At 30.5% G+C, this 19,024-nt stretch overlaps 3 protein-coding genes and 1 long non-coding RNA gene across 4 annotated transcripts; all 4 read right to left on the reverse strand.

Annotated features, from left to right (window-relative positions):
- Positions 1–352: 352 nt before the first annotated feature.
- On the reverse strand, positions 353–2,626 carry LOC145568940 (uncharacterized). Its single transcript, XM_081628324.1, has 10 exons — positions 2,260–2,626; positions 2,115–2,177; positions 1,925–1,993; positions 1,780–1,845; positions 1,558–1,696; positions 1,233–1,277; positions 1,077–1,142; positions 849–983; positions 602–761; positions 353–499 (listed from the first exon to the last, which is right to left on the reverse strand). The coding sequence occupies exons 1-10, from the start codon at positions 2,624–2,626 to the stop codon at positions 353–355; spliced, it is 1,257 nt and encodes a 418-aa protein (XP_081484450.1).
- Positions 2,627–2,736: 110 nt separating this feature from the next.
- Positions 2,737–3,659, reverse strand: LOC145583435 (uncharacterized). Its single transcript, XR_014100124.1, has 3 exons — positions 3,349–3,659; positions 2,995–3,270; positions 2,737–2,882 (listed from the first exon to the last, which is right to left on the reverse strand). It is a non-coding gene; the product is annotated as an uncharacterized LOC145583435 (long non-coding RNA).
- A 1,701-nt stretch (positions 3,660–5,360) lies between these two features.
- Positions 5,361–7,543, reverse strand: LOC145583440 (uncharacterized). Its single transcript, XM_081640677.1, has 6 exons — positions 7,399–7,543; positions 6,486–6,578; positions 6,127–6,189; positions 5,886–5,966; positions 5,724–5,800; positions 5,361–5,646 (listed from the first exon to the last, which is right to left on the reverse strand). The coding sequence occupies exons 1-6, from the start codon at positions 7,413–7,415 to the stop codon at positions 5,534–5,536; spliced, it is 444 nt and encodes a 147-aa protein (XP_081496803.1). The 5' UTR covers positions 7,416–7,543; the 3' UTR covers positions 5,361–5,533.
- Positions 7,544–10,939: 3,396 nt separating this feature from the next.
- On the reverse strand, positions 10,940–11,973 carry LOC145583448 (uncharacterized). Its single transcript, XM_081640685.1, has 2 exons — positions 11,449–11,973; positions 10,940–11,204 (listed from the first exon to the last, which is right to left on the reverse strand). The coding sequence occupies exons 1-2, from the start codon at positions 11,890–11,892 to the stop codon at positions 11,130–11,132; spliced, it is 519 nt and encodes a 172-aa protein (XP_081496811.1). The 5' UTR covers positions 11,893–11,973; the 3' UTR covers positions 10,940–11,129.
- Positions 11,974–19,024: the final 7,051 nt, after the last annotated feature.

Below are 19,024 nucleotides of genomic sequence, written 5' to 3' on the forward strand. Positions count from 1 at the left end.
ATCCAAGGTGTTTCATGTACTCTTCCAATCCTTTTAACTGATAGAAAAAAGAGTAAAAATTGTTTAGAAGTTTGTATTGTGATGAAGACATGAACAATTAATAAAATATAATTGATCATGTAGCCAAATATAAATGAACATATTATCTCACCATCATTTTTGGTTGTTCTTCATATTTTGCTTGGACTGATACATGTTTTGGTAGTTTTCTATTGTCAATTATATGAATTTTGTCTTCTATATGATTGACGCACAACAGAAAAAAATGTTGAGAAGTTGATACTGGGAAGAAGACCTGAACAAATTATATAATGTTATTGGACAATATATTGAATGTAATTGAACATTTGTATTAAACAAGAATTAATACCTGTTTATATCCAACAATGCTATCAATTTTATTCAACTTCAGTTCATTGTCAATTCTTTCTATGAAGGCATTAATTCTTGTCTTCATTGATGATCCTTCTCGACAAACTCTATTTGTGCACATAATGTGCTGTTGAAATAGAAACAAACATATAGAAGTTAAATGAATTTTTAGCAATTATTTATCATAGGAAAATAGAATCAATAATATAAAAAAAGAAGAAAGACTAACATGAAGCACTGTTGAGAAATAAATCTTGTTTCTCGGCTTTTTATGATTAAGAAACCTTGCCCATCCATCTATGACACAATTTGTCACTTCAACATCATCTCCAAGAGTTTTCATTTCATTTCTATTGATGAGATTCAAGCCATCATAGTATAAGAGTGCACTGCATTATGAACATTTAATAATATGAATGTGAACATATTTTTATAAAAGATATTAAACCTTAAGTTTAATTAGTGTAAGTAATTACCTTTCATCTTTTCCACCAAGAGCAAAGTCTACTGCAATTTGGTTCATGGCTTTCTCATCTTTAAACAGATCCTTGTACTTGACCAAGTAAGGAGATCGGAAAGCAGGAGGAATTGTTTGCTTTTCGCGTTTTGGTCTTGTTGTTCAATATAAAATATTGTTAAATTAAGAAAATTATGAGGAACATAAATGAACATTTGAGTGTATATAAATAAATTTGAAATTATACCTTTCAACCTTTTCCTTTTCAGTTTTTTTCTTCTTTTCTGCAATTGACTTTTTCTTATCATCATTCCTGGTCATATTACATAACACAAATGTACATTTAGGTATATGAAAATGTTCATTATTATTTTTGAACATTTACTTAATATAAATAATGTACCTTTTTGTGACTTTTGAGGATGAAGCAACAATCTTCTTGTTTTCACTGAAAAGTCAAACAATGTCAGTACATATTAATAAAATATAAGCTTCTTATGTAACACCCTAAATCATTTTCAATTCATAAAATGAAAGATATTGATTTAACATAAACCACACATTCATATTACATATTCAACAAAATAATGTACACACATACAATAGTTTGAGAAACTCTAGTTTCAAGTTACAACACGATAGTAACATAAGTTAAATTGTTCCATCTAGATATTTTATCCTTACTAATTACATAACCCTAATAGTAAGACATGTCTTCAGGATTTTACCCCTCCACTTTTTCATCATTTTTTGTTTTTTCAAAAACATCTTCCTTGTTTTGTTTTCCACCTCCAACTGTGTTTTTTGGATCATCACTTTTTTCACCACCATCTGACCTAGGGTCAGCATCAACCACTGAACCAGATCCTGCATCTAAGAAAAAATTTAATTAGATATAATATTATTTCTTTGTAAATGAACATTTGAGTAATTATAATTGAACATTATACCTGTTCTAGGCAATCCTTCATTATCTGACCTAGTGTCAGCATCAAATTTTGAACCAGTTGCTGCATCTAACAAAAAAATACAATTAATAATGAATATTTCTTGTTTGTAAATGAACATTTTACACTTTTTAATTGAACATTATACCAGTTCTAGAAAATTCTTCAATTCTTTGTTCTGAAGCTGCTGAAGTTTTACCCACATCCTTTTCTCCAGCTGTATTATAAATCATCATTTTGGAGATACACTAAGTTAATAGTATTTACACATAATAATTAGAAATGAACATTTCTACTTAAGTTTATGTACATTATTATTAAATATATGAACATATTACCATTTGTTGAAATTATTGGTTGTTCAATTATATCACCAAGTGTTGAAGAGGTGGGCCCTGTTTCTGTTTAGGACAATTTAGACCACAAATTTAGAATTTTTCATATAAAAATTAGGATATATAGTCTCTTTTAGTTAGAATTTACCAATGGCTGGAGAAGGTGGAGTCAACCCCAAGCTGAAAGCTTTTCTGATGTCATATTCTTGTTCTTTTTCCTTTCCCTTTTTGGTTAATTTCTTCCCAGTCATTTGCTTCTCAGTTGTTTGCTTTTCAGACCCTTGCATCAGATTCTTCTCAGCTTGTGCAAGTGCATTTAGGAAATCCTCACTGCCAAAGAATTCTTCATCTTGGCTTAGAATTGATGGTTCCCTAGCTGCCACCTTTCCTAAAACTTCATCAACTTTTTTCACCAAGTCATTTCCAGGGAAGATATCCTTTGCCTTCACCAATTTTGAAGAAAGCTTTGACAGGTTTGAACAAGTTGTTTTTACCAGGGAAACAAAATCATCCATAAAAACCTATATGAATGAATATTAAAAATTATGCAGTTGAACATTTCAGATTATACAAATGAACATTTATGTTAACAAAAGTGATAATTTTATAACCTCGGGACTTTCTTCAACTTCTGCAACAATCCTTGGTAGAATTTTCCCTCTCCCAAATCCCAATTCTAATTCAATCTTCAACCTCTCAAGAACCATGTCTCTATTCCATGCAGATATGATAGGAATTGTTCTTGGAGGCCTTTTGTCTAACCTCTGAACTCTATCAAAATAGAACAACTACAAGAAAAAAGAAAACATGGAACAGAACATAAACAATAAAAAAAAGTGCATTTATTTAAATTTAAATGAACATTTTGTATCTAAGAATATACCATCAGAAATTGAAGAGGGCCTTTGTAGAACCCCTTGCCTTGCTGCTTTCTCCAATCAACATGACATTTGATAAGTGAGTCATATACAAACTGACATTAGTTCAAATTTTTTATGTTTTCTTTGTCCATCATAGAATAAAGAAATTTGAAATGGCATTGATTGTTTGATACACATTTCATCAAGCAGTTCACAGCCACTGCTAAAAAGTTAGTAATGAAATGTTCACTTGGTGGTCTGTTGTTGGTGAATTTATCATTTATGTATCCATTCACAATCTGCAAACAAAATGAACAAAACATTTATACTTTTGATCATTTAATGTATTTAAAATGAACATTTAAAACTGATCATACCTGACTCACTGATGGAGTTTTTCCTGACCATGATTTTCTCCATTTCTTCAGAAATTCTGCATACTCCTCACTAATTTTATCAGACTTTGGCTCAACAATTGGAATTTCTCCTGTAGGCAAGCCATAAACTACCCTAACATCCTCTACCTCAATTTCTATTTTTTCATTCTTTGGTAGTTCAAAACACTGGCTATTTTCTTCAAAACTTCCCAATAACCAATTACAGAACTTTTGATCAAGTTGAGGTAAACTAATGTCAAGAAGTGATCCTAACCCTATATCAACAACTTGTTGTTTTTGGGTAGGTGTCATCTTTTTTATCCATGCAATGAACTTCACATTTCCTCCTCTCTTTGAAGATTTCTCTTCCTCAAATTCATCTTCCTGAATTTCCTCAACTTCATCAGTTTCCATTGCTTGAACCATTTCAGTTTTCATTTTCTTTTTTCCCCTACCTTCAATCTTTCCTTCATCATACAGTACCATCTTTTGCTCCTCCTTTTCAGCCTTTGCCTTCACTGAATTCCCTTTCTTTTCCTGTTTCTTCCTTGGCTTTACTTCTTCCTCTTCCTCCTCTTCCTCCACCTCATAATCATCCTCACTGACAGGCTCTGCTTCTGCTCTATAAACTGACTCTTCACTATCATCATCACTGTCAGTAGAACTTTCATCAGTAGGATCTTGAGATGGTTCATCTGATGGTACTTCTTGTATTTTTTTTCTCTTTCCAGCATTTCTCTTGGCAGGACTGACATCTGAAAATTAAATATATAATTTTGTTTAAGTATTGAAAATGTACAGTAAGCAAATGATAAAATGAACAAAATTGTTTTCTCAAATGATCATTCTATATATAGAAATTGAACATTTATAATATATCATTATATACCTGCTTTTCTTTTGCCAGCAACCTTAGAAGTTTTCTTCACTTCTTCTGGAGTTTTCTTTTTCCCACATTTATATTGAAATTGAACATTAATGATATACCATCATAAATGATCATTCTATACATTAAGATTGAACATTTACCCTTTTTGCCTTGGTCTGGAGGATATTCAGCAGGAGCACCTGCCATTTTTCTGATTGGAGTAGGTGCTGGAGTTTTCTTTTTCCCACCTATATATTGAAATTGAACATTAATGATATACCATCATAAATGATCATTCTATACATTAAGATTGAACATTTACCCTTTTTGCCATGGTCTGGAGGATATTCAGCAGGAGCACCTGCCATTTTTTTTTATTGGAGTAGGTGCTGGAGGTGGTGCATCAGCTTCCTTTTGAATAGGAGAAGTCCTTGTAGACATTCTTCTCTTCTGTCCTATTTTTGCGGTTTCTTTAGCAGGTTCAACATCCTTCTTCTGTCTTCCCTTTTCAGATTCATCTAACAGAACATCTATTGTTTTAAAAAAAATTTATGTTAGTATATTTGAAAGTGTAATATTTATTGTGAAACAGAAAAGTATTATGATTACCTTGGCTCCTTGTAATTCTACCACTTGGCACAACAACAGGGCTTTTGTTTTTGTTTTTCCTTGCAACCATTTTATATCTTGTTTTCATTTTGGTTGACTGATCACTTTTTTGTGATGATGGAGCTGTCTCCTCACTAAGTTTTGTGGAAACTTTATCATCATCTTGATCTAGAAGATGAGTTTCATCCTCAATTTGAACAAAATCAGGTGCAATTTGTGCTGCATATGAAATGATCAAATATAAAAGATTAAATAAACATTTATGTAAATTGGATGACAAATGTTTACTATATACAATATAAATGAACATTTCAGATAATGAATATGTACATTTTCCACTATTTACCTTTCGGATCTGTTGTCTTTGTAGACTCATCTTCCACAGTTTTCTCTTTAGGGATTTTCTCCTTTTCAGGCTCTTTTTTTCCCTCTTGTCCTTCTATGAAAATTTAATTAGTTAATATTTATATTTTTTTTAATCTTATTGAACATTCAATATTATGTAGATCCAATATGAACATTTTATGTAATAAAAATGTACATTTATAAATTTTTACCTTCTACATTTGTTGTCTTTGGAAATACATCTTCCACAGTTTTGTCTTTAGGGCTTTTCTCTTTTTCAGTCCCTTTTTTTCCTTCTTGTCCTTCTATTAAAATTTATTTAGTTAAAATTTAATTTTTTTTAATCTTATTGAATATTTAATATTATGCTTTTCCAATATGAACATTTTTTGTAATAAAAATGTACATTTTAAAATTTTTACCTTTTTCCACAGTTTTCTCTTCTACTGGCCCTTTTTCTTTCTTTTTTGCTTCACCTTCAAAAGTAATAGTATTGTTAAAATTGATATTTATGACTATTAAACAAAAATATTCAATAAATATGATCATTTACCTCTCCTGATTTCCTTGCTTGCCTTTTCCATTCTTTTGAGATTTCTCATAATTCTGATTGTCGATTCTTTGTACTTCCTGTAAATGTATGATACTGTTATATAACTTTGAAATATATTCATTAATTGATTAAATTAATTCAATTATTTAAATTTAAACATACTTTGGGTTTCTCTCTATGTCTAAATGTATTTCTTGCATCTTGTCCTTTAATGTTGTTATTCTTGCATCATCTTTGGGTTTTCTGATATTTCATTAAAAATATGTTTGAATTTACAATTTTGATTAGTAAATAAAAAAATGAACATATAACTTATATTACTATTGGCCATGAGCAAACTTTTTTGTACTGATTTTCAAATGAACATATAGTCTATCTAAATTGAACATTTAAGTTTTCTTACTTTTGGCCAAGACTATTCTTTACTGGATTGCTTTGCACTTTTGGTTGAACTTCTTCTTGCTTGCTGAAATCAATATTAAGAAATACTTTAAATAAAAATGAAATAAATGGTACACAAAATAGATAGTTATCAAAAATGAAATGAACATTATATATTTATACCTTTTATCAATTTCATTTTTGTCCTTTTTCTCAGGAGTATTCCTGTCTGGATTGCTCTGCTCTTCTGGCTGAACTTGTTTTTGCTTGCTGAAATCAATTTTAAGAAATACTTTTAATAAAAAATGCACATAAATTGTACACAAAATATACTGTTATAAAAATGAACATTTGTTTATATAAAATTGATCATTAGTATACCTTTCATCCCTACTCTCTTTGTCAGTTGTGTTATGTGTAGCAGACACACTCTTAGTTGTTGCATTAGTAGCAGGAATGTTCTCACTTTGTTCACTTAAAAAAAACAGAATTATTTTATATAATATGATATTAAAGTATGAACTAATTTATACAATGAAGAAGATAATTAGTTATTTTGGTATAAAGCTTTTATACCTTATTGTTTGATTTGTCTCTAGTGGTCTTGATTTTGACATAACAAATTTCACTCGAACCTTTTTTTTTTCACTAAAATTTTAAGAATTACCTAATAAGTTTGGTATATATATACAATGTACAATAATTGAATGTAAAAACAATTATTTTATACATATAAACTTACTTGTTTAAAGTGTATCTTTCATAACTATTACCATATTCATTTTGTTCTATAACCTTCTTTAGAGTTAATGGTTCAGATTTCCCATCTCTAAATTGAAGCAAGTGTATCACTCTAAATTGCACATCACTACATTATAAATTAATTACATGACATTAGTTTGAATGCATATCACTGAAATGATTATTATCATATTTATATATGTGCATGATGATTTAATGAAATGTACATTTGTTATTTAAATCTGAATGAATACTCAAATGAACAAATATACATATATGATCATAATTATATCTATAAATGAACATTATGAGTATCAAATATGATCATATACAATGATGTTTCAATGAAATGTACTTTTGTTCTTAAATCTCAATAAATACTCATATGAACAAATATAAATATATGATCATAACTATATCTATAAATGAACATTATGAGTATCAAATATGATCATATACAAATAACATATTAAACAAAGATAAAACCAATTTTTATCAAATACAACTAGCATATTAGACATGAACATAATATATTCTGTAAATGACTAATTACCTTGGTAGTGGAGACATTGTTAAATCCGTACCAATTGACTTGTCAATATCTTTTAAAAGTTCAGGATCTACAATTGGATCATTTTGGCGGTTTTTTTTCAATTTGTCTACTCTTGACTGAAGAGGTACATCATCATCATCGTCTCTGTTTTATTTAATAAATTGTTAATGTTTTAGTTATTTTCAGTAAAATCTTAGAACAATTACTACAATCGCAAAAATTTTTAACAAAAATTAGGTTTTACAAATAAATTCGCTCTATAATTTTCATCGCAAGAATATGAACAAAATTACTTACTCTTTGGTAACATTTTGCTCTGATTTTCCAGTTTCATCTTGCATGTTCTTCTCTAAAGCGTTTTTTTGCAAAATCACTCTACAATCACAAGAAAAAGAACCAAAATTATGCTTCATACAAAAATTGTACTAAAATCGTAATCAAATGAACAAAATTACTTACTCTTTATCAAAATGTTGCTGCGATTGTTTAATTTCATCTCGAATATCAGACATTTGAAGCAATTATGAAGTGTTTTGAAGCAATTTTGCAATAATTTGAAGAGAATTTCGTTCCGATTCGACGGTGTTGATGAGAGAGAAATTCTAGAGAAATGAAGAAGATGGTTTTTAGAGAGAGAATAATTTGATATGGATAGTTTTTTTTTTTTTAATATATATATATGTGGGGTAGGGGAAGTTATTTATAATTTACAGCAGTTACTGTGGTTAGTGGGGGTGAGTGGGGGTAGTTACTGTAGTTTGTGGGGGTAGGGGAAAAACGCAAAACGCTGCGTTTTGTAGGGGGTGTAGGTTATGGTACCTACACTAGGGTCTAGTGTATACTAATTATTAAGTATAACCTGAGACAATGTCCGATCCATATTCTAGTTATTCACTCAAATTCTCTTCCCTTGAGGCTTTGAGGTCCAACATTTTGCTCACCTTGACAAACATGGGCTAAAAGGCCCAAAACCTATCACATTGTTCAGTTGTTCACCCCTACTTCTAGGCCTTTCATAAATCCACAAAGATTATAAGGAATTAAGTGACAAAAATCTTCATTGCAAATTCACAAATAAATTTCCATTCAAACCAGAAGCATACAAATTCTTGGCTGCATTCTAATGCATCCAAGATAGCTGCATCAAGGCAAAACGCAGCCTCCACTGAATGAAACACAAACTTAATTCATCTTCTTCTTCAAGTTTCATTTTTTATGATTCTCTTTCTTCACTTTCATAATAATAATTTTGATCTCAATTTTCTCTCTCCTCTCTCCCATCTTCCATTCGAAATTCTCTCTCTCCTCTTTCTTCTCTTTCATTTGACATTTTCTCTCTCCTCTGTTATATGCAACACTATGGATTTGGTTGTTAATCTTAACTAGCCTTCTGACCCGTGCAATGCACGGGATGTTTATAAGGGGTACAATAGTAACTTTTGTTTTATAATATGTTTTAATTGGAAAATAAATAGTTTATAAAGGAGAAGAAGGGGTGATAATTGAATGTAATTGTAGAGATATTAAGTTGGGGGAAAATGAATCAAATAACATTCATATATGTATTTTTTTTTTTAAGGGAACATTCATACATGTATTGAATTAAAGCTAGTTCTTTTTTAAAATAATAAGAAAGGGGATTAATTAATGAAGGGAGGTGACATGTGGCATTGGTGAAAAATAAATTTTAATTACATGTGGCATGATGGGGATGATGGTTTGTGTTTTTAAATACTAATAAAGTATAGATGAGATCATCAATGAAGGTTAGTTTTTGTGTTGTTTACAATTAGTTTAATTAAGTTAGACTTTGGATGAGTTTGTAATTGTTTTTGAATTTATAATTTGATGAGTTTCAATATACTCTTGATAAATTGGTTTTTGATTTTATGATTTAATTTTAATTCTTGGTATTCTGATTTTGATGTGAATAGTAATTGAATTGCTTTTTTTTTTTTTTTTTTTTTTTTTTTGAAAATAATTAAATTCTTGGTATTCTTTTTCTCTCTTTTGTTGGTGGTTTTTAGATTCTCAATCATGTTACAAATCAATAACTATTTTTTCTATGGAAAATAAATAATTATTATTGATTTTGAAGAAAAAATCAATAATTATTTTCTCTATGATGAATCAGGATTAATTTGATTATATTCAACTTTTTTGGAGTTAAAATAATTACGATCGAACTTGAGTATAATTTCTGTAAAAAAATGAACACGTAGTAATTTAAAAATGAACATCTAGTAGAAAATGAACTTTTAGTACATTGAAAATGAACATTTAGTACATAAAAATTGAACATATTTCAACAATTTACTATGTCTTTATTTTTTTCGTTAATAATTATATACAATGAATTTGAACCTATATGAAAATCATGTTCATTTTTAATATCCTAAATGTTCATAACTTTTTTTTACATGTTCATTTTTATACATTTTTTATTTTTTAGTACTAATTGTTCATTTTTTAAAGTGTATATATTTTTATGAAATGTTCATTTCATTAGGTTGAAAGTTGAATTATTTGAACATTTAGTGTTGAAACTATGAACAATTTCCATATTTATTATGAACATATATGTTTCGTTATTTTTTATTTACGAACATATTTGTTATTGATTATGAACGCAAATGACATATAGAGTGATAATTGATATTTTTTAACTATTATATTAATGATTATACATTATGAACATTCTAAATAATCATTTTGAACATATAATGTGATGATTATGAACATATGTTGTAATGATTATGATTGAAAATTCTGATTATTTGTTGTTATTTGTTATATTTTAGTGAGTACAGATCAATTGTATTCGTGGAAGACAAAGAATCTGAATTAGTGAAGAAACAAGTAAGAAGTGATGAAGAAGCATATGAATTATTATGAACATGTGTTGTGATGATTATGAAAATTCTGATTATTTGGTATATTTTAGTGAGTACAGATTAATTGTATTTGTAGAAGATAAAGACTCTGAATTAGTGAAGAAACAAGTAAGAAGTGATATAGAAGTATATGATATGTACAATGAATTTGCCCTTAAGTTGGAGAATTTCCGATGTATATGATCCCAATTTTATGGTTGTATGATAAAGGTTCATTTTTAATATACTAAATGTTCATTTTTTTTTTGAGATGTTCACTTTTTATTACTGAATGTTCATTTTTTTACGTGTCCATTTTTATTACTGAATTTTTTTTTTTATTTATATTTTTATTTATTTTTTTTTTTTATTTTTTTTTTTATATGTGTTCATTTTTCTAACTAAATGTTCATTTTTAAGGTCGTGGTCCAGCAAATTTATGATTATATGATAATCAGATTCATTTTTAATAAATGCTCATTTCCTTATAACATGTTCACTTTTTAGTATTAAATGTTCATTTTTTTAACGCATTCAATTTTTTGTTATTAAATGTTCTTTTTTTTCATGTTCATATTTTTTAACTAAATGTTCATTTTTTATTTGGACCGCGCGTTTTGGGCCTCACTTATTGTAGCTATCTTGTCTGCCCAGAAGCACGCAATAGATAGATCGTCAACAAATTTACAAAATCCTTTCAATCATTCAAGCCAGTCAATTACATGCATTATTCAGAAAATGGGAAATTGAAAAAAAAAAATAATAAGAAAAGAAAAAAAGATCAGCTTGATGATTACAATTGGGAAGTTAAACAACCAAAACTTGATTTAACAAGATTAATTTTTAGATCATTATAACTTAAAATACGGCAATCATAGATGCTTCTCCAATTATGTGACCTTCAGTTGCATCCAACAACTTCTCCTTCGTCACCTGCAATTCAATCATCAAACGTTACATTATACAACCATGTAACTATACTCGAGAGATCACGATCAACAAATCACGTCTACATCATCATCCTCTTTTTAATACCATAAATTAATTAATCGGTATTATTAATTGTAATTTACATCCATTCTTTCAGATAAAGTACATAAAATCAATCTTAGCTTTAACCATCGGTTTAAGCTTTTAGTTTAGCTAATGAAAAAAAAAAAAAAAAAAAGTAACATACCGTCTTGCCGAGGCGAAGCTCATCATCAAGTGCATACAACTTAAACTCAATCCTATGCCCATGACTAGGCATAGTAGGGACTCGCCAACCAGGTACCTTTTCATCATTATTCCCTTCAGCAACATTCACATAATCACCACCTAATTCCTCTTGCTTGCCCGAGAATCCCTCGGGCAAGCCTTTTAAGGTAGGAGGGATATGTGCCACGACCCAAATAGTCCACGGAACAAGTGGACTATCTGGGTCTGGGGCATCAATATCCTCTACCACCAAGGCCAAATGTTTCGTCTCCTCCGGAACATTATACCACTCGATCGGAGGGGATATACCGGACTTAGCACCTTGACCTTCGTCGGTGTACTTACGTGGTAGCCGCCCGTCTTCCTTGTTCACCGGCGGGCAGACTATCCGGAAATCATCGGAGTCGTGTGTTACACCTGCCATTTTTCCTAGTACAATGTTGTTGATTTATTTTTGTTAGGCTTGGAAAATATAAAGAGAATGTGTTGATAAAATGTAACACTTGTAAGATGTAACAAAAATTTAGGTTGGATAATGTCGTAGGTGTTTGGATATGTTTTTATAGAGTGAAAGGATATGACACGTGCTGGAAGAGTTTCTAGCTGGTGGGAGAAGATTTAGGTGAATTAGACACGTGTTTGGGTGTTTGTGATGTGTATTTTATTTATTTTTATTTTTTTCTACCAAGAAATTAGTAAAAGTAAATGGGATATTTGTGATGTGTTTGGCTACGAACATTTCCGTCTTCGAACTTTCTACTAGCATCGCAAATCACCGACTAATCGACTCGTGAATTAAATTTAAATAAGTACTCCGAAGCACTTCTTTTTCAGTTTCACAATTGAAACATTCATCATATATTCATATATGTATTGAGAGACAAATTAAATGGCAGATGTAATAGCAATTAGCAAATGGGGATTATTTGGTTAGCAATAACTTGAAGTCTAAAGCTTACGATCGTCCTGAGAACATTGGATAAACTAATTAAAAGTAAAAAGATTAAATTAAATATTAATTACACCGATCGACGCGTAATTTTGTCATGCTTTTTCAAATTGGTACAATTTTAGGCAATATATTAAATACTTATCCGACGCCCAGGGGACGTTCGTTAGCAAGATCCTAACTTGAATATTCCATAATATTCCTTGTAATAACTTTAGTTTGATTCCCGTTCTTTCTTTTGATGCATAGAATTAGAAATTCCTCTTGTAAGAATAGTTTCCTAAATGTTTTTTTTTTTTTCTTATTTTTACAAAATCTTTGGTGTAATACCAAGTACTTGTGTTAATACACTAGATTAGATATATTAATTCACAAATTACTGGGTGAGTCCATTTTATAATCTACCTTGTAATAACCTTCGTTTTTTATTAGTTGACACGTTTTGACTTAGCACTATTTACACATCTCCCTTTGACCATATTTTGTGATTTATATGTTACGAAAAATATAGTCAAGTTGGATCTTGTTAGATTCGCCACAATGTCTATTTTTAAAATATTAACTTTTTATATTTTTTTATTATTGTCAATTAAGGATATTAATGATTTAATTTGTGCATTGACAAAAGTGACTAAAGAAACGTGTCAACTAAAAAGAAACGAAGGAAGTACGTCTTAATAATTTAAATAAATTTTTAAAATTTAATAAAAATTGTACAAAAACTTATACTTGTATTTAAATTTAACGGTCATTATCGATCTCAAGATCCTCTTGAACCAAAAGAAAAGGTTTAAATAACTGAGCAATCCGTCATTCCCACTTTCACAAATTGATTATATTAGAAGTTTGATACGGAGTACTATATTATGAAAAAATGGTAAAATTAATAAAGTAACTACAATGGTTAGCTAATTCATTTAATAGCTTGTCGCCTTCACATGCCGCGTTATCTTTTTAAGTTACAACAATTCTATCTATTTGTTGCTCCTTGATTAAGCTAGTTATAAATTAATTTATTTTTAAAATAATAATAAATTTTATCTAATAAATAATAATTATCAAGCTAATTAGCTCTACAAAGCTAATTTGCTTGCTAAAGCTCATCAACAATATGTGCACAATGGTATAGCTACTAGCTTAAGATTTTAATATTTGCAAGGTAGTCCTTATTTCCAACCATTAGAGTTGATCTAATGATGATATGGAAAGCGGGTCATAAGACATGGATTTAGGAGTATATCATGTTGCATCTATATTTCAACCTAAAAGAGTTATGCATGAAGGATCATGTTAAAATATAAAACTAATTTAAACTTCATCTAGTAGCTTAAATTTTGTTGTTGAATTAGTATTAAGATACTTTTTTACATCCTCTTCTCAGCTCTCACTAGAGGTGGCAATTCGGGTCAGGTTCGGATCAGATTTCGGGTTATGCTTAGAAACTATCAAAAATAGTCTAGAACTTTACATTATTAAAAGTATGAAATTTTGGTCAAATCGGGTCGAATCCAGGTTATTTGGGTTCGGGTTTCTCTTAGTAACTTTGGGTTAGGTTATCGGATCAGGGATTGACAACCCTACTTTCTCACACTTAAATTTACATCAAACCTTTTATTGATGGAATGAAGATAAGCAAAAGAATGATTATTAGCAACAAACATATGTTTTTTTATTTTATTTTATTTTATTTTATTTATTTTATTTTTTTTTACGGGTAGCAACAAACATATGTTATCACTTTTTGAAACGATTTTTATTCCGAAATTAAGTCGATTGGAACTAACAAATCTAAAGTTAGAGTAACAAAGTTCTTTCAAATCAAGTAGAAAATAATTGGTGATTTGCTTTATTTAAATTCATATTTTTAATGATACAGTAGTAGATCGAAACCAAACAAATACATGGTACACTTTGAAATTGAAAACTTTTTAGGGCCTGTTCTCATTGACCGAACTCAGCTGAACTGAACTGAACTGAATTGAACTGAATTGAGCTGAGCTGAGCTGAGCTGAATTGAACTAAGCTGAACTGAACTGAACTGAAATGAATATTTTATAAGAGAATGAAATTAGGAGCTGAACTGAACTGAACTGAACTAGCTGAACTGAATTGAACTGAATTGAACTGAATTGAATTTCAGTGTAAGAGAACAGACCCTTATTTGTTGAAAAAGTAATGAAATTTATTAATGTGGAGTTACGACAAGGAAAAAGTAACAAAGCCAATCAAATTTGGCATCCTCAAATACAGATACGATTTTGTTTGAGCATTCTAGAAGTTCATTTGAAATTTTGTTTTGATTGAATTTTTACTTTTGGATAAATTGTTGAAATCTATAGTGTATAGTCCTTTTCTTTTTCCAAATGACCACTAATATTATATTTTTTTTATTATGGCTGTTTATGATGACAATTTTTCTCACCATGACAACGGTGAAGATGACAGCGACTATTGTCATTTGATCTTTATTGTATGTCTTGTGAAAAATGTGAAGTTCATCTTTACCCTATTACTCTGTCTTTCTTTTTCGTCTTCTTTTTGGAAATTAAATACACTTGTCCTGTTAATAAACTTAATCCAAATTACAATTATAAATTCTCTCACCTATTTGAATTTAATTTAACTAATAATTTGAATTATTTTTTATGATATATCAATAAAGCCGATTTTACCTCCAAAAACAAAAGGCTAGGGAGTGTTTGGCAATTGGCTTTTTTGCCAAGCTTTTGGCTTTTGGCTTTTTAGTTTGGTCAAACAGCCAAAATACAAGTATCTGTTTGGTAGTTACTTTTTTTGTTGGCTTTTATGGTATCTTTTCCGCCAAAATCTAATAGGAGCTGAGTAGCTTTTTCTATTGACTTTTGGATTATTGACCCACTTTAATAAACCACTAAGAACCATAAATAAATTTACCACACACTTTTGTAAATAAGTGGCCTAAACAACTAACTTAAAAAGTCAATCCACATAACTAATACTTTTAGCTAGTCAAACAAGCCAAGCAAACAAGCCAACAACCAACCGTCGATCGCCAAACAACCCTCTAGTCTTACTAGCTAGCTTTTTAGTTTTGACTTTTGGCTTTTCATTAAAGAAACTACTTCTTAAATCATTTTTTTTGAGAACCTTTATCCTTAATCGATTAATTATTATTAGTAATTATTGATTACCTACTCAATAATAATTTTTAATTAGTACTTAATAATTAACAGTTATCAATTAACAATTAATAATTAATAATGAGTACTTAATAACTAGTATATTGTAATTTAGTAATTACGGAGTAGTAATTAATAATTAACGGTTTGTAATTTGGTTTGTTAAATACCGCTCTCAAATGTCTAATTAACGCCCGCAAAATAAAGATGTATTACGAATTTACCCTCATATAGATATAAACAAAGAATTTACCTTTACAATCATAATTTTAACCCACAACCACTACCATTATTTACCACTTATCAATTTACAATCAGAATTTACCTTTACACTGTTTCTTTAAAAATTCTCTCTCTAAACCACCACCACCACCATTTACCACCCACACAACCTCCTTATACTAGCTCAATATAATTTTGCTTGGAAATGCTGAGGGACAAGGGGAAAGTTGTCGTCATTGGAGTCGCCGGAGACATGGTTGGTTTTTTTTCCCCTGGAAATGGCAGAAATGCCCAATTATTTTGCCAGAAACGCCTAGATCTTTCGAAATATCGGGTGGTTAATCGAAACTTCTGGGCAGTTGGGGTGAAACGCCTAGAAATTTCGATCTTCCATGCGATTATTCAAAAGATCTAGGCGTTTCAACCTAGATATGGCCAATGAATTAGGCATTTCTGCCCTTTTTTCCAAAAAAAATAAAAATTAAAAAAAAAAAAAAAATATAACTGCTAGCTGCTATCTGCGTGCTATTACTACTAGCTGTTGTTATTACTGTTGTCTATTTGCTAACTACACAGACTCATTTTGCCTTTTCTATTTTAGAATTTGGTGGTCTGATCTATAAACTAAAGTTGACTTTCTTTTGTTTTAATTATTAGATCTAGCACTGTCAAAACGGTTTGACAGTTTGGTTTCGGTTCGGTTTGAAATCGGTTCAGTATTTAATCGGGTCGGTTTGGAATCGGTTTAATTGTCTCACGGGTCGGTTTTGGTTCGGTTTAAATAGTTATCGGTTCGATTCGGTTTCGGTTTATTCTTAAGAGGTTTTAATTCGGTTCGGGTTGTAAACAGTCCGGGTAGTAAACGGTTCGGTGCAGACGGGTTGCGGTTTGTTAACGGTGCGGTGTAAACGGTTTTTATCCCGGTTCAAACATTTTCGGGTTGGAAACGGTTTTGGGTTAGAAACAGTTCGGTTCTTTTTCGGTTCAGTTTTTAACTGGATTGGTTCTTTTTCGGTTCAGTTTATAACTGGTTTGGTTCTTTTTCGGTTCAGTTTATAACTGGTTCGGTTCTTTGATTGTTTAACCACTTTAACGTTATTCATATCGGTTCCATTTCAAGTTTACTAAATTATAGTTGAATCTGAATTAAAACATAGCCTAATAGTATATTCATGTCACAAGCCCACTCCCATCTTTATTTCATTATTACTCACAGAATCAATGTAATCATATGCTTAATAGTCTCTATGAATTAATTTTATTTATTACGCCTCTAGCCAAGCCTTGGTACTTAATATTACAAGCTTTTTGTTCATTTAGTTTCATCACCTCAAATTTATACATGACTAGAGGCAGTAGTGTTGCTAATAGTTTGAGGCAGGGCCTGAGCCTACTTGTTTTGCTCTTGTTTGTGAACACTGAATATCCTTAAGACCTTAATGAATGATTTGCCTTGCTATTTTAAAAAAAAAAATATTCTAAGATTTCTAATATTTAATCCATTTAATTATATTCCCGTAAAAAAAAAAAAAATCCATTTAATTATATAAAAAAGTTTGTAAACGGTTCGATTTAGAAGCGGTTTGGTTCATAAACGGTTCGATTTATAACCAGTTCGGTTTACAATCAGTTCGGTTTTTAAATGGTTCGGTGCAAACGGGTAGCAGTTTGCTAACAGTTAGGTGTAAGCGGTTTTTTTGCCAGTTTAAACGGTTTCGGGTTGTGTAGACACCTAAAAATGTCTCCCCAAAACCAAACCCGATGATGAACAACCTTTCACCGTCACTATAGGTCGGGTTTAGTATTTAATCCCGAGAGTGCTTAAAAAATCGTATTTTATTAAATTCATATTTTTGAACAGTCCATGGATTAGTCTTGATGTTTGGTAAAAGCATAGTTTTAATTTCAGCCCAAACTTATTAATTAATTCTAGCCCAAACCTTTTTTATTTTATTGTTTTATTATTTATTTTTCCCCCAAACCCTTTATTTATTTTTATTTAATTATTTTCTTATTTTAGCCCGAATAATAAAAAGTCAGAAAGGCTCGAAATTGTCAATCGGCACTTAAAATGCCGAAGGAAATTAGGGTTAAAAATGTATTTAGACGGAAAAACAGGCAGGAATTTCCCGCGCCACGGCAGGTACCTACCGTGTCACGGGAATCCTTCCCGTCTGACGGTGGGATTTCCCGTGACACGGGAGGTCTGCCGTGACACGGGACATTCCGTGTCTTTTCCGCGTAAACCCTTGACGCGTTTTCTATCCCGTTTTCTGAAAATTTCCCGCGTCACGCCAAAAGTGTACCGTGTCATGGGAAAGTGTACCGTCTGACGGTGGGGCTTCCCGTGTCACGGTACAGTTTGACCGTGTCAACGGATACTTTTTTAGGGTTTTTATCATTTTAGGGTTCCGTGTGCTCCCTCAGCACATTTTCCCTATAAATACCCCCCTCATTTATGATGAACGGGGCACCGAGTAATTCTCTAATTTAATTTTCTCTCTTCTATGCTTTAGCCTAAACACTAGCTACCCTTTTCACTTCAAAATTCCTTCTTCAAGTACACAAAGGAGTCCATACTTTACTCGTGGTTCTATCCTTAAGCCAAGGCGTGAAAGGTAGAATTGTTTGAGGGTTTGGCCCCAAAATCAACTTTACTTTATTTAATTTAATTTAATCGTCGTTTTATTATTTCCTTGAAGTTACTAACTCGTTTATTATTTTGTAGTTGCAAACAAACAGAATCAAAGTAAGAGTCATGCTCCTTTTATTTTTATTATTTTTCTAACGATTTTATGTTGTTGGAATTGTGATTAAATTGGTTATAATATTAATGTTATTCTATTATTGATCACCATATTGCATGTTTAAAGGGAATATGTAATTGAAAATCACGCCTAATAAGATAATTTGAACAACCGGTTTAGGATCCTTTTAATCTTATTATTAATTGAAGTGATCACCAATATTTTAGAATTATGTGTGCATTAATATTAAACCAATTTAGTTAAATAATAGTTTGGAGCGAATTGAATTATTGTTTGTATGCCTTTGAGATCACAGGAATGCTTTTCACTATAAGAATCGAGTAGAGGCCAATACGGGCGAATGTGACTCCATGACTCACTTCGTACCATCATCCCCGATCCTCCTTTCGTGGTTCCGAACCATATGGAGTTAGTAATCTCATGGATTATGAATGGGGTGTAACCTTCACGGGTCAATCG

Source organism: Chenopodium album, chromosome 2 (assembly GCF_948465745.1).
Source record: "Chenopodium album chromosome 2, dcCheAlbu1.1, whole genome shotgun sequence".
In the NCBI taxonomy this organism is placed as follows: Eukaryota; Viridiplantae; Streptophyta; class Magnoliopsida; order Caryophyllales; family Amaranthaceae; genus Chenopodium; species Chenopodium album.